This window comes from Danio rerio, chromosome 3, assembly GCF_052040795.2.
Source record: "Danio rerio strain M-AB ecotype USA chromosome 3, GRCz13ab, whole genome shotgun sequence".
NCBI lineage: Eukaryota > Metazoa > Chordata > Actinopteri > Cypriniformes > Danionidae > Danio > Danio rerio.
Window position 1 is genome coordinate 42,760,387 of NC_141023.1, and position 16,536 is coordinate 42,776,922.

General features: G+C 36.7%; 1 protein-coding gene across 2 annotated transcripts in view; it reads left to right on the forward strand.

Moving 5' to 3' along the window:
* Positions 1–16,536, forward strand: part of ints1 (integrator complex subunit 1) — a 63,459-nt gene that overhangs the window by 25,622 nt on the left and 21,301 nt on the right. For both annotated transcript variants that reach the window (XM_087244898.1, XM_087244897.1), the window contains exons 25-34: positions 1,927–2,094; positions 2,172–2,283; positions 2,362–2,520; positions 3,913–4,059; positions 4,143–4,241; positions 4,361–4,485; positions 7,072–7,326; positions 9,396–9,555; positions 9,712–9,843; positions 13,923–14,103. In XM_087244898.1, the coding sequence (XP_087101024.1) occupies positions 1,927–2,094; positions 2,172–2,283; positions 2,362–2,520; positions 3,913–4,059; positions 4,143–4,241; positions 4,361–4,485; positions 7,072–7,326; positions 9,396–9,555; positions 9,712–9,843; positions 13,923–14,103 (1,538 nt within the window). The remainder of the gene's footprint in view (positions 1–1,926; positions 2,095–2,171; positions 2,284–2,361; positions 2,521–3,912; positions 4,060–4,142; positions 4,242–4,360; positions 4,486–7,071; positions 7,327–9,395; positions 9,556–9,711; positions 9,844–13,922; positions 14,104–16,536) is intronic.

Below are 16,536 nucleotides of genomic sequence, written 5' to 3' on the forward strand. Positions count from 1 at the left end.
GGGTGGCGCATCTCTCCCCTGCTTCTGCTTGGTGTGTGTGTGTGTCCATACATTTGACGTACTGCTCATAAACATAATAGAAAGCATGGTCGGTCTGTTGCTTCGATACATCAACTTGGCCGCTATCTATTATAATGTTATATATGCCAGTCTCTGTTCAGGATTTGTAATGTAAAGGTGAACCAATGTATCAAAATTCCACTGATTTCCTGAAAGAACGTTCGGGATAATCCAGCGCAGCTCTTTGATAATGAGCTAAACTCTCCTTCCTCTTGGATAAACACAATATGCAGCCTATTCCTCTTTCTGTTTCTATTTTGGAGAAGAGAGGAGAACATATCACTGCTCGACTACGAAATGTTTAGCATTTTTTCGCAATGGATTGATTTATACGCATCAGACGGATTTTTCGCATATGATTGTACGAAAAAAAACTTACAAACATTTCAGACTTCAATGTGCAAAGACCTTAACTGTCACTCACCAGAAAGACATTCACCCATGTAAATATGTCTGATAATCTAATAATCCATATAGTTTGCAAATATTTGAGAAATTTTGGGAAATTTCAATCAGCTTCTTTGTGACTTTGCGTTTTTGGCTTGATTTGTTAACTTGTTACATCACTTTACGTTTCATTGCTGAATAACCAGTCAGAGCGCTCTCTTCAGCCGATGGCCGAAACCAATTGTACATGCTGAATTGGTACCAACGAGCTCTAACATTAACCCGACGAAAGGTTGCGCATAGAATATACCAAATAGCCTGACCGACGAACTGCCCAAACTCAACACCCAACCGGCTTGGTCTGCTCCGGTCCTCAGTCATTCTGGTTTAATTTTTGTGAAGTGCACTTACTCACGTAATTGTATAATATTAATGCAGTTGAATGTATGTTGCTAAGGATCCCACTCACATTTGCCCCCCTGCCTTTATGGCGTAGATACAGGAACATTAAAGTGCACACAAATAGACTGAGAATCAGCTTTTACCAAAAGCTGTAACGTTTATTACACCTTTTGCACTCGCACAAACAGGATAGGGAATCATTCACTATCCTTGTAACTTGTAAACTGTTGTTTATATATATATTGTCATTTATTTATTGTGTATTTTTTGGGCTATGTATACACTGAGATTAATTAGACTATGACAATAAGTTAAGTGGAATTTTGTTTAATGTATGAGAAGTATTTTAGATTTTGTTGAATTGATTTTTTTGGTTAAAGTTTTCTGCTTAAGGTTTTGTTTTGTATTTTTTTAACTTTTGAATTTTTGTCCTTTGTTTTTTATATGAAGAGAGCTTCGGATGCTAACATTAAATTAAAAAATTAGCAATTAACTAATGTTGAAATATCATGCCAATTCCATGCGTGTTCAATAAGAAAAGGTCTGGAGAGGGTTTTCTTCAATGCCAAAACATACATTAGTTACATTTCCTGACTCCAGCATATATGCACAACTGATAATAACAGGTGGAGTTTTGGTTTGACGTCACTGATCAGTCATTCTGCAGTCCCTTGGCTCTTTGTAACCCCTAGACATACTTCCTTTTTCTGCAACCCTTCTCTGCATACCAGAACTGAAAAATTATGTGCATCTTTAATATATTTCATAACTTCTACAATGATCATGCTCCTTGTGACATGTCCAGACAGCAGTGTGTAACAAACCTAAATTTATTCTTATTCTGCTTTTTCCTCTAGTCAGCAGTTCTTCTAAATAATGCAGCACAGTAAAAAAAGAGGAATGTGTCTGGTCAAGATGTTTTATAATACAATAGAAAAGATTGATTAATCTGTTGTTAGTCTAAACATCTTTCTAATAAAAAATAAAGACCCAAAAGTAATAAAAATAAATTCCTTTTTTCCTGCACTAACCAAGCTGAAGTCTAACCTGTTTTAATGTTGTTTTCCGTCTTGTCAGGATGTGGCCCGTCTAATAGTTGAACGCTCCACTATAATGAACTGCTTGTTCTCCAAGCACTCCTGCAGACCCGAGTCTGATGCGGTTCTCTCCGCTCTGATCTCCATCTTCTCCAACTACATCCGTCGCATGAGGAAGACAAAAGAGGGAGAGGACCTTTACAGCTGGGTGAGGAACAAAACACTTGATTGGACAGTTTAAATACTGCTTGTGCATATGAATAACTCACAGATTTGAATCCTCAGTCAGAGTCTCAGGATCAAGTGTTCCTGCGATGGACCACTGGAGAAACAGCCACGATGCACATTCTGGTAGTCCATGCCATGGTCATCTTGCTCACACTTGGACCTCCCAAAGGTGAGTGTTTCCTCTGTTGTGGTGTGTGGTGATTGCTGTTCCTGTTATAACAGATACTGTGTTTGGTGATTTTATAAGGGGAAAGTGAGTTCTACATACTCCTGGATATCTGGTTTCCTGATAAAAAGCCTCTTCCTACTGCATTTTTGGTGGACACTTCTGAGGAGGCTCTTCTGTTGCCTGATTGGCTGAAATTGAGAATGATCCGATCTGAGGTCTCCCGCTTGGTTGATGCAGGTATGGATGTTTTCTGTTTAGGACTTTACATGAGTGCTTTTAACAGACACTTTAACCCAAAGAATTTATAAAGAAGGAACAAATGCAGTGTGCAGCTAGTAACTAATGAAATTACTTAATTGCTGAAAACGTAAAGTAAGGAATGCTGTTTACTTTTAGGTGATTAAAGTTACTTGCAATATATTTGCATTGGACACTTTAAAGTCACCAATCTCGTTCCTAGAGGTCCGGTACCCTCCAGGGTTTAGCTCCAAATTGCCTCAACACACCTGCCTGGGTGTTTCAAGTATACCTAGTAAGACCTTGATTAGCTTGTTCAGGTGTGTTTGATTAGTGTTGGAGCTAAAATCTGCAGGACACCGGCCCTCCAGGAACAAGTTTGGTGATCCCTGCTATAAAGTAAATCATTTTGAGAAGCAGAGCAATTTGTTTTTTGTTTGTTTTTGTTTTCTTATACTAATGTATTTTACAGAATAATTATAAAGAATATCACATTTAACCCTTTGATTGCTGCTCTACCAAACAGTTGACCATGTTTTTACTATTTTAAATAATGGTTTACACACACTGCATTGTTGGTTTACAAAAAAATAAAAATCAAACACACAAAATCCTGTTGCACTACTACACTTGATTTTGGTTTTATTGTAAAAAACAACAACAGGAAAACATGCTAAATGAGAATCTGAATTATTATATAAACCTAATTATAAATTATATGAAATTAATCCGATATGAATCGGATCTGTGTTCTGCAGTGTTAACAGGTAGATTGAATTTTCACCTGTCAATGCGAGTCGTGCATGACATCAAGTCTGACACTTTCATTTCAGAACAGACTTCCGCAGAGTCCCAAACCTTAAATCTCATACACGAGGACTTAACAATTTTTGTATTGTCATATAGCACAGGTATTTAAGCATGTTAATGAGAGCAATAGTGCGCAATCTCTGCCACATAACCAATATAAACTAATATAAAACTAGTGCATACATCACGTGCATAAATCACGCCATGAACATTACATTAAGATGCCTAAGGGTTAATATATATATATATAAAAGAAGATGTACAAATGAAAACCTTTCTGTCATAAACTATAGTAAAACAGCTTGTCAAAACAGCTTGTTTTCCTGGTCATTGCGCCTTTGCCATGTGCTGTGTATATGCAGACGATCGGATACGAGTCACTTTTAAAAGATGATGTAAGCAGGTCATCAAAAAAATCAAATACAGTCACAAAACCGGAATTGATCATCAAGATCTGCAGTGTAAATGCAGCCATATTGTCAGCCATCATAAGATATCATTAAAACAACAGGTACACTGTGATCTTAGATGATAAATATCCCACCCTTCTGGTGTCCATCTGATTTTCTCGGTCATTTTCAGCTCTGCAAGATCTGGAGCCCCAACAGCTACTGTTGTTTGTCCAGTCTTTCGGGATCCCCGTCTCCAGCATGAGCAAACTGCTGCAGTATCTGGACCAGGCCGTGTCTCATGATCCCCAAACACTGGAGCAAAACATCATGGACAAGAGTGAGGCTCTTTCAGTTGTCTTTTTTTCTCCATTATTGAGTGTGCCAAAAGATACTAGCATTATGTGTGTTATTGCCTGTTAGATTATATGGCTCATCTGGTGGAGGTCCAGCATGAGAGAGGAGCCACAGGAGGACACACGTTCCACACTTTGCTCAGCGCTTCACTTCCTCAACGTAGAGGTCAGGATTTATTGCTTTACGCCATGGGTTGAGTCAGCAATGATTAATGGTGCTGTTTTACTGCACGGCGTGATTAAATTCTCTACTAATGAATCCTCTGCTGGTCTTGTGTGTTACAGACAGCTCAGAGGTGAGCAGGGCTAAAGTGACTGTTGAAACACCCCATGGCTCTGTGAAGATGAGAGCAGTGAGTCAGGTGCCAGTAATCGGCCCAGAGGATGATCTTGCTGGGGTCCTACTACAGGTACGACATTTTATTATTGGCCTTAGTCTTTTAGGTTTGAGCAGGGTGCAGCCATTGGACCCTTATTGGCTTGAGACTTTAAGTTTCATCCACTTGTATTGGTTTTTACCTCTGAGAAATAGCTTGTTATGCTACTTCATGTTGCAAACTGGTATTTTCTTATTGTATTATTTTTATTTTTTTGTGTTGTCGTTAATATAATTGTTTGTGAAGCTAGTAGTTTGACTGTTTAATGCCATTAATAAGTCATATAAGTCAATTCCCCAAATTCTGAAACATTCTAAAAACAGCTTATTTCCAGATCACAGATTAAGGTCAATAAAGGAATAAAGCTCCAACTAAAATGTACTCCTGTCATGTTATCTGGTACAGCAGATATGCATGTAATTATGGTCTGACATGCATTGGATTCTTTATTACATTCACGCTTTCTTTCCCGCATTTCCAGTCGCTCTCAGAAATAAGTGAGATGATTTCCAGTAGGGCTGCACGATATTTAAAAACCTAACATTGTGTAAATCTATTTGGAAAGAATTGATAGTTTCAGATCGATTGGGATGATTATGCAAGAAAGTGCAAATAAAATCTTATAAACAATCTACAAACATGTACTCACCGGCCACTTTATTAGGTACACCCTACTAGTACTGGGTTGGACCCCGTTTGGCCTTCAGAACTGCCTTAATCCTTCGTGGCAAAGATTCAAGATGGTACTGGAAATATTCCTCAGAGATATTGCTCCATAATGACATGATAGCAACATAGAGTTGCTGCAGATTTGTTGGCTGCACATCCATGATGCGAATCTCCCGTTCCACCACATCCCAAAGATGCGCTATTGGATTGAGATCTAGGGACTGTGGAGGCCATTTGAGTGCAGTGAACTCATTGTCACTGTCAAGAAACCAGTCTGAGATGATTTGCGCTTTAAAAGTGTGCCAAGAAAATATCCCCCACTCCATTGCACCACCACCACCAGCCTGAATCGTTGATACAAGACAGGATGGATCCATGCTTTCATGTTGTTGACTCCAAATTCTGATCAAAGTTCAAAGATGCTCTTCTGCACACCTCGGATGTAACGAGTGGTTATTTGAGTTACTGTTGCCTTTCTATCAGCTGGAACCAGTCAGGCCATTCTCCTCTGACCACTGGCATCAAGGCATTTGTGCCCACAGAACTGCTGCTCACTGGATATTTTCTCTTTTTCGTACCATTCTCTGTAAACCCTAGAGATGGTTGTGCGTGAAAATCCCAGTAGATCAGCAGTTTCTGAAATACTCAGACCAGCCCGTCTGGCACCAACAACCATGCCACGGTCAAAGTCCCATTCTGATGCTCTATTGGAACTGCAGCAGATCATCTTGACCATGTCTACATTCCTAAATGCATGGAGTTGCTGCCATGTGATTGGCTGATTAGAAATTTGCGTTAACAAGCAGTTGGACAGGTGTACCTAATAAAGTGTCCGGTGAGTGTAGATAAATACATTAAGGAAAAAAATGCTGTACTGTATTCAGGTACAGTAAATGAATAATAAAAATAATTCAGTAAAATTAATCGTTATTAAAGTTACAAACTGTACAATTTCTTAATGCATGAATTCTTTTAAAAAGTCATTATACAGTCACAGGCCTCAAAAACACATTGCATATCATTGCATAACATGGCAAATTTTGCTATGTGACTATTACGAATGATCACATTGCGATATAGATGCTAAAATGATATATTGTTCAGCCGTAATTTCCAGATAGCTCAGAACGTAATGACTGTGATGACATGGTTTAAGGCTTTGCAGTGCATCAAAATATCATTATTGTATTGCACTGAATTTGTAGAATGTTCCAGAAGTACTGAGTTGGTTTTAAAAGAATGGTCAACCAATTTGGTTGTTTACTCACTTTCATGTTGTTCCAAACCCATACGATTTTGATTCATCATAAAGCCACAAATTTCTGAAATTCCTCTCCTCCTTTGAAAACCCATTCCACCAAAAATAGGATGCTTCCTCAAACTTCCTGAATTTGATTTAAAAGCAATTCATAAGATTTAGCAAATTGTCAATTGACCATTATTTTAAAAAGCAAGACTATTTAATAATTAAAGTACATAATAATCATTAAAGTATAAAGATTAACTGTTAGTTCTAATTATGTTATATATTCTAATATTATACAGTGCAGAATAATTGCTGTTTCATTTTTGGATAGATTACACTGAATAAAAATGGAGCATTACCCATATTGTGGCTGTGTAGTCCTCAATAAATAAATAAATCAATACAATTATTTAAATATTTATAATTACATTTATATTTCTGAATACATTTTATATTTAATATTTATGTTTGCATAAAGTTGCATTTATATACATTTTATGAATTGGATTTTCCTCGTTGTAAATATTTTATTAGATCAAATATGTAAGTAAAAATCGATTTATACTTAGACACTCAGACAACTAAAAAAGTCATGAGCTCTTTGAAATCTATTGTGGATCTTTTAGGTTTAGAACTCCATGTCTGATTATATTGATGGCATATCTAGTCATTAATAAATCATGTATTTTTTTTTCTATATTCAGCTCTTCCCTCTGAAGGTGGACCCCCACTGGCCTCCACCCCCCGTCCGGCCATTATCATTAGCTCTGCAGCAGACTCTGGCTCAGGAGGTGCTGCGGGCACGCCAGGGTCACATCCAGCCGGGTGGAGCTGCTGGAAGACTCCTTCAAGCTTTAGCAGCTCTTCTCAACTCTGGCCATGCTGGAGCCCTGGTCATGGCAATGCACCACAGCCATACTATCTCCTGCCCTCTACTGCGCCAGCTGCATCTTTACCAGGCACTAAAGCTAATCATTCCTACACACTCACTATCAGCACCAACATTGTTTTCCATCCATCTATTTTTATGTACTTCTTAGTAGGGGTGTGAACCTACACTGGTCTCACGGTTTGGTTCGGTTACGATTATAATGCCATCAATTCGGTTCAATTGGATATCTTGGTGCACTGACGCTGCTTTCTACGTTACTTGGTACGTTCTACATATGGGATACATTTCCCAAACCACGACTTAACTCGCGGCTGAACTATCATAGTACTATGATAAAAGAACGATGTAGTGTCGAGTATTTCCCAAAACCCGAAGTTTCTCTGTCACAGATCCATCGTTTGAACCACGTTAGTTATAACATCAGACATCCATAATCATGCTCTAAGCAGGGTGGTTAGAGCTTCTTTAAAGAAGAACTCCATCATTTATTTGTGCAAATTATTTTGTTTTACACGCACACACGTTAAAAAAAATCCAATATTAGTTTCGGTAAAAACATGCACTCTTTTTATATATTAACTGAATTACATATTTTATTCTAAATTAACATAAAATCACTTGTAAAAGCTAACACATATTCTAATATCATATAAATATGATATATATCATATAAATAAATTAATTAATAATAAATAGACTATCTATTAGAAAATTTAATTTAATATTTATTATTTATTAGGAAATGAAAAAAAATCTATTTTAATAATAATATTAATAATTTTTATGATGATGACGATTATTATTATTATTATTATTCATTCATTCATTTTCTTGTCGGCTTAGTCCCTTTATTAATCCGGGGTCGCCACAGCGGAATGAACCGCCGCCAACTTATCCAGCAAGTTTTTACGCAGCGGATGCCCTTCCAGCCGCAACCCAACTCTGGGAAACATCCACACACACACTCATACGCTACGGACAATTTAGCCTACCCAATTTATCTGTACCGCATGTCTTTGGACTGTGGGGGAAACCGGCGCACCCGGCGCATGCGAAGGCAGGGAGAAAATGCAAACTCCACACAGAAACGCCAACTGAGCCGAGGTTCGAACCAGCAACCCAGCGACCTTCTTGCTCTGAGGCGACACCACTACCTACTGCGCCACTGCCTCGCCTATTAATATATGTATAATTATGTATATGTATATGTATATATAATTAATTTAATTATTATTATTTTTTTTTTTTAAGTTTTCTTTTACAATTTGACACATGCACACCACTGCAGAAATGTTCTAACCAACTGGCCCATGCCATGTCATATACAGTACAGATACTTCATAATTAACCTACTATAAATTTTAACAATTAACGTATGCTACATTTTTTGTTTTCACAAGCTTTGGAGATGTAAGGTAAATTTCTCTTTTAAAAAATAGGTCACCTATAGCTTTGGTCATAAACCACTGCTGTTTTCAAAATGACATCAATGTTTTCAAAGTGCACTGCTAAGGGAGCGCAATTGTAAACATGAAGATCTCTAAAACAGATATGTAAAAATACATTGAAAGCAAATTACCTGTAAGAGTGATGACTCTAATGCTTTTTTTATAATTCCAAGTTTAAATGTAAGAATGTTCTAAACTAATAGGGCATAGGAGGGATAACTAATAGAACACAGCCAGGAACTATGTTTCTAACTACAGCTCCAGAGGTTTAGTTGCAAGCATAGAAGTTTGCGACACAGTTTGCAAATATTTGTTGGAACGGCGGATTTGGGAAACGGCAAATCAACAAACTATGTTTGTAAGGATACAACTTGCGACCTTTGTTGGCTAACGATGGTTTTCGGAAACGCACCCCTGAGCTACTACTAACTTACTATGAAGAATAAAGATAAAGCGGTTTCTGAATTTGCAAAACCAATTAATTTATCAATCATACATCATGCCAGTTTCTTCAGAAGCATTGATTTTTGTTCTCTTTAACACATGCGATAGAAACACTTTTGTTTGTAGATGTTTTATGCAATATTTAATTTTTACAGTATAAAGTAAGTTCACATCTTTGGGTTGAAATCTGGAATCTATTGTTGTTTGCTTTTGCTTACTCTCTACTTCTGTTTTTCTCAATCAGAGGTCGGTTTCTCAGGACGTTGGCTTCTCATCACTGTTCTTTAACGCCGTTGTGCAAATGTTAACGTGGTTGGAGAACTCGGCGGTAGACACGGGTCCTCTCCACAGCCTCCTGAAGTCTCTGGCAGCGCAGTACTCTCACAAACATCGCATCACAGATGGTGAGCAGCTCCCGATCCTGATTCTTAGCCATACAGATCACTTTTACTAGCGTGTAATCCAAATGACGACAGAGAAATAGGGAAAACATGTGAAATAAATGCAGTCAGCAGAATATATGCTCTGCTAGTGTGTTTGATTCTGTCTTGTGTCATCAGTTCGTACAGGATTTCTGCATTTGGCTGAAGCGCTAGCTTACAGACGGGACTCTGAAGTGGCAGTGAGGGGCATTATTGCTTCTCTGAGAGCTGGAGAAAAGTGCAATGCTGAACCTGAACTCATCAGAAAAGGTATTTTAGTGGGATTTTTTTCACCAGGAAATATAGTTTTGACTACTTACAGCAAGGGTGTCAAACTCAAATTTGGGCCATTGTCGTGACTGACAACTCATAGGAGGTATATTTACCATTCAAGCACAAGAAAAAAGTGGAAACCTGATGTAATTGATGCGTCTTAGGAAAATTCAAGCATTACCTGTTACCAGTGATAATGCAAATCAGCATGTTTGTGGAATCACACAGATAAAGTTGTTTGTACCTGGCATTGAGATACAATTAGATTGTAGTTTAAACACTTGTGGTTGAATGCATTTAAGAAACCATTATAGACTACCTACACTCTACGTACTGGCGTACATTTAATCATTCTCTCTTCTGAGAAAGTGCACCTAAACAAGTTGTTCGTTCTAAATAAATTTACAATAAATTTGAAATAAATTAAAATTTTCTAAATTAAATAAACACAGGGATTTTATTTTATTGCTTAAGTTTTATATTTTAAACTTGAAAAAACAAACAATCTTAATAAATATGAATTTGAAAATAATAAATTAATTAATCAGATATAATAATACATTTTAAAAAAGGCTCTGGAAATAGATTTGAGGCATATTTTGCTTATGATTTCATTGATTTTTGAATTTTAATTATAATTAATTCGAATAATACATTGAATATTTGTATTCCTTTTAATGCAGTCTCACAATATCCTGTGGGAAATCCTACATTAACACAGTGGAAGAGTTCTGACCATTAACACACCATTGGATGTTAATAATGCATTAGCAGATGTCGAAATTAAAATTCATTAACAAATATAAGTTCATGTAAGTAAGTACATTAACCTTATTGTAAAAAAAAGGAAACCATTATTTGTAAACAATATTATATAATCATTTGAATATTTTGTGGCCTATATTACACAGCACTTATTTGTATATGATGTTAATTGTAGCTCCTCTAGGAACCACATGGTGTTTTTCTGCAACAATGTATGCTATGGAAAGTATGTGTTGTGGCAGGCTGAGGCCAACGTAAGCATAAGTGTGTGAGTCTGTGTGTGTGTTGGTGTCAAAGTGTTTGCCAGCATTAGTCAGTCTCTCCGTAGGGCAGCGTTTGACTCATGCACCATCACTCCTGCCGCCATCCTTAATGTGTTTCTCTTTATGATTTGAACATTCCGCTCTGAAACCTCACCAAAACAAAAACAGCCACACACTGGGCTGGCCACACATCCACTGCAGGGCTTGTTTACGCCCAGCGACAGCTCGAACGGCCTTTTCAAACATACATCCTCATGAAAGTTAATGTGGCGAGGCTGGAGGCCTAAAGAGACTGGCTTACTCAGAAGCAAAGCGTGTGGTAGTTCTCATTTTTGCAGTGTGGGGTTGGCTACGGTGCTGTTTTTCTTTTTCTTTTTCCGGCCTGTGTGTGTTTCTGTTTTTGGATCTTGTGTTCATGAAAGAAATGCTCTGTATTTTTTACAGACTTGAGATCAACTCTAAATATATAATCAGAAAAAAAACATGCAGAATGGGATCAGTAAATATAAAGATGTACTAAGCAAATTTTGACAAACTATGTTGATATTTGAAAGCTCCAAAACAAATGCGCACATAACTCAACATGACCTAGCCCCTATCTAGCCCAATCTTCACTATTGGTAATAGACACGCCCCTTACCGCTGATTGGCTGAAAGTGTATTTGGTGATTCGGTCCAACACAGGAGTCAAAAGTATTTTTAAAATATTGCTTAGTGAAACTTTAAACAACAATATACTCAAAATAATCATTTATGCGAGATTTTTGATCGGTCTTAGAATGATGCCACATCATTTGCTGCTATCTGGATTAAATTCACTATTCATTAATTATTTTTCATTAGACTGTAATTCTTCTACCACTGCAAGGAACATTTGCTGATACATTTTTGAAAAGTTGTGAAGTTTTAAGGAAAAAAAAATCGTAAACATTTAATTTTTGGGAGGATATAACAAAGCTTAATTCTGTCTTTGGCCGTCATGGTGACGCAGTAGGTAGCACAATCGCCTCACAGCAAGAAGGTCACTGGTTCGAGCCTCGACTGGGTCGGTTGGCATTTCTTTGTGGAGTTTGCATTTTCTCCTCATAATGGCGTGGCTTTCCTCCTGGTGCTACGGTTTCCCCCACAGTCCAAAGACATCTAGTGTAGATGAATTGGGTAAGCTAAATTGTCTGTAGTGTAAGAGTGTAAATGAGTGTGTATGGATGTTTCCCAGTGATGGGTTGCAGCCGGAAGGGCATCTTCTGAGTAAAATGTATAAGTTGACGGTTCATTCCACTGTGGCAACCTCAAATTAATAAAGTGACTAAGCTGAAAAGAAAATAAATGAATTCTTTGAGCACAAGCAAAAAAAAAAAAAACTGGCATAGCATTAAAAAGAAGGCTGTTCATCAACAAATCCTAAAAAAGTAAAAATAATAAATAAAAAACATTATAAAATTATATGTATTATAGAATAATAATATGAATATATTACTTCTATAATAATAATAATAATTATTATTATTATTATTATTATTATTATTATTGTTAATTATATAAATATGAGCAATACCACACGAGTAGCAGTGCGATGTGGCTGTATATTGGCACTGGTGGGAGGCGTGCATTGTCATGAGGCCGCAGGTGTGCCTTAGTGTCCCACCCGTGACGATATACAGCCAAATTGCACTGCTACTATATAATTTGATATATATTATAATTACTATATAATATTATATAATTCATAATAATTATTATTTTAATAATTATTATTATTACTGTAATAATAATAAATATTATCATTATAGTGAGCTTCGAGTGTGATATTGCGTTTATACAACAGTTCAACAGCAAAATCATATATATAAAAAAGAAAATCCAACATGGAGAGTCTCAAAATCCTTTTGTAAGAGGAACTACTTTTTTGCGCCACTCATTCACATCTGCAGCTGATGTCAATACAGCAGTTGCTCAATCACACACATTACTTTAAAGCTAGTGTTTGAATGATTCTTTAGCGTAATGCCTAAAGTGATGACAAAACAAGTGATTTGGCTGACATTTTAAGATTATAAGGCTGAACGGCGTGAAATACCATCAGTCTACTAAGATTTCCTAGTATTTCTGTTGCAATCAGGATCTCACAATAATTAACCCAGAAAAAGCAACGTAAACACAGATAGAAGAAATGCTAAACACATGCAGGTATCTCTTCTTTCTGTTTACTGAACTAGTCTGCAGTAGCGAAATCAGGAGATTCATTGGAAACAGATGCCTATATCCGGTTTTAAGACTTTAAGATTAGTCCCATCTCACACTCAACACACTACAATTACTATGGTATAAATACAGCACTACAGCATAAAAGAGAGAGAGAGATCGACTTAGTCACTTACCTGTTTTATAATGATTTGGTCAGCTTTAGTTTAAAATGACACTGTATTTTTCCTCCTCTAAGGACTTATTATACGGTTTTTGTCACCATCATGGACAACGTCAACCTTCTTTGCTCTGCTCAATGACAGGCTAATGGCCGCCATCTCTCAGAAATTATAAATATTTAAAATAGGCACTATCCTTATAAATAAATAATCTAAATAACTACGTTCTCGACTAAAAAAACCTCAAAAGTACATTATGTTGCCTCTGCTTGTTGGTGTATGTGGACAGAGTAATACACAAGGGTGAAGGGGGAAGAGGCAGTACGAGCGCTGTTATTGGCAGATTACACGGCTATCAGCCAATCAGATTCAAGAACCAGACATAATTGTTGTATAAATATGTATACAAAATATAAATATAATACTAAATAATATTATTCAGCATGATTTTAACATGATTTCTTAATCAGCATTTAAGAATTATTTTTGAAACTTCTTGTGACACTAAAAACTGGAGTAATGACTGCTAAAAATTGACAAAGTAGTTGTTTTCATTTTTATACTGTGGGATTGGCTGGGATGCTGTTTTTCTTTTCTTTGTTTCTTTTCCTTTTTTTATTTTTTTGGCCTGTGTGTATGTTTCAGGAGTGCAAACAATATAAAACTAAAACCCTGTGTGTCTTAGTGTTGCAGGGCCTCATGGAGGTGAAGTCTCCATATCTGGAGGAGTTGCTGTCTCTGCTTATGAGCATCGGGACAGAGACCGGAAGCCCAGGAAGCACAGCGGGCCCCGTCGCCATGGTTATCTCTCTCCTGCTTCAGGAAACAGAGGAGCGCGGGGTGAAAGTAGAGCTGGATTCCAAAATGTAAGATCATGATGAGTCACGATGAGATGTCCTTACTGTGTGCTGCTGTTACTGTTTCTAGGTGGGGAAGGAACACACAGTAAAATTGCATTTACACTTTTTTATGGTACTTGTTGAACTGCCAAAGTTACCATAGTAAGGAACAGTGAGATCAAATCATCACATCATATGTAGTGATCTCAACTTGTTTTTGGCTTTATAGCACTACACGAAATCTCTAGTATCCCTTCATGAACAGCTAGTTAGAAATGTGTTCCTTGTTAGTCGTCTTATTGAGGGAAAAATCTATTACTTATTACATTACTTATTAGTATTACTCTACAGTGACAGAACACAACTGTGTTTATTCAAATGAGAATGTGATATCAAACATAGTTATGGAAACTATTAAGATACCACTATTAGAATTTGCTGGATTTAGTGGGTATGTTTTTGAGTAAAATCAGGGCCAATATTTGTAATATTCTATAAAAAATCTTCAAAGTTTCAAATAACAATATAGTCATTGAGAGCAATTTTTTTTTGTAGATGTTGTGATTGAAAGTCAGAATTATTCGGCCAAATACTTGTTGCTGGACTCTTCTGAAGTGTAATACATCTCTGTTTTTTTATATTTGTTGTTTTGATGACAACATTTTTATTTCAAATGTGTAAGAAATGTCATCGGTAGTTTAACCAGTATATTAAAACTTACATTTGAGCCAAACACTTGACATGGCAATAAATAAATAATGAATGAATAAAATGACCCAAACACTTAACACGCCATATAAATTATGGATGCAGACATCCATTACTATGCATTGCTATATCTTTAGAAGAAATTGACAAGTAATAAGTAATTGCAATTGCAGGCAACAAGAATGCTTTTAACTGATCAAAAAATGATAGTAAAGAAATATGTAATGTAAAATTAATGTTAAATGTTTTTTAAAAAAACACTATATTCATCAAAGAATCCTGTTCTTGTAAATAACCAGATATTTTTCCTGAGCACCAAATCAGCATATTAGTGTGATTTCTAAAAGAAGAACTTATTACGCTAGTATTGATGCTGAAAATGTAGCTTTGCCATCACTGGAATAAATTATCTAAAAAAAATGATGTGTATATATTAGGGATGTAACGGTATCAGAATTTCACGGTACGGTGATACCTCGGTATGAATGTCATGGTACGGTATTTATTGAATCATTTACAGGAAAAAACAAAACTTATGAAAATACTCCAAAAAAGTGCCAAAAGTGTCAATGACTTACAAATTAGCCATCTATCTGTAAGCTTTGAAACAGGAACTTCAATTTTAATAACAAAAAAAATATTAAACCATGTAAAAAAAATAAAGTTTCAATTTGGTATTGTTGAAAACTCACCACATTCAACATTTAATCCTTTACTCACTCACTTAGATAGAGATGGGTTTTAAGGAAAATTATCATTTAAATATAATCTGGTAAAAGCTGGTATCTCTGGGTATTTACAATGTCCCCTGCAACAGAAAAAAAACCCCTCTCATTTTGGACTGATGTTTCTGGGACAGAGAGATATGACTTGGCCCAGGTTGACAGCAGTGGGTAACGTTGTGCATTGTCTTTCCCCCACTTGAGAGGACAAACCATGAGTGAGATAGAGGTCTCTTTGCAGTACAAGTCAATGTCTGCATCAATCTGAACAGTGTGCTGTGTTTCTGCAGTCCCCATCACTGTTATTAGTCGTATTCCCCAACTTGCAGGCACGTGCACACATAGGGCTCAACCTGTGCAGTGCACATGCCCTTTTTAGTATAGAAAATGGATAGAAAGTGCCCTTCCAAAATAATCAAAAGTGCCCCCGCGACGCGACACAACCTCCGTCCCGCCCTTCAGTAGGCGCGCGACAACACCGCTCTTGAGTATGCGCGCTCAACCCCCCCTCCCAGCTTTACAGTACGTGCGTGACAACACAGCTGATCAGAACGCGCGCGACAACACCGCTATTCATTTTGCGCGCGACAACACAGCTGATCAGAACGCGTGCGACAACACCGCTATTCAGTACGCGTGCGGCGACAACACCCGATTTACGTTCGATCATTTCCAGCTCTTTTTCATCCCCGCTTCTAGCAGCACACTCCATTTCCGCATTACTGGATCTGTAGTGACAACAGACCGCAAAGGATGATGGCCAAGCCTGGGAATTGTAGTTTCCGCTACCTCCCGTTCGCTTCATTCGCCTGAGTAAATTTTCTCAGAAGACCTATAGTTTTATCGAGTCATGCGACTACGGTAATATCGAAAAAAATTAATATTGCGGTATGACGGTATTTACAATACCGTTACATCCCTAGTGTGTATATATATATATATATATATATATATATATATATATATATATATATATATATATATATATATATATATATATATATATATATATATATATATATATATATAT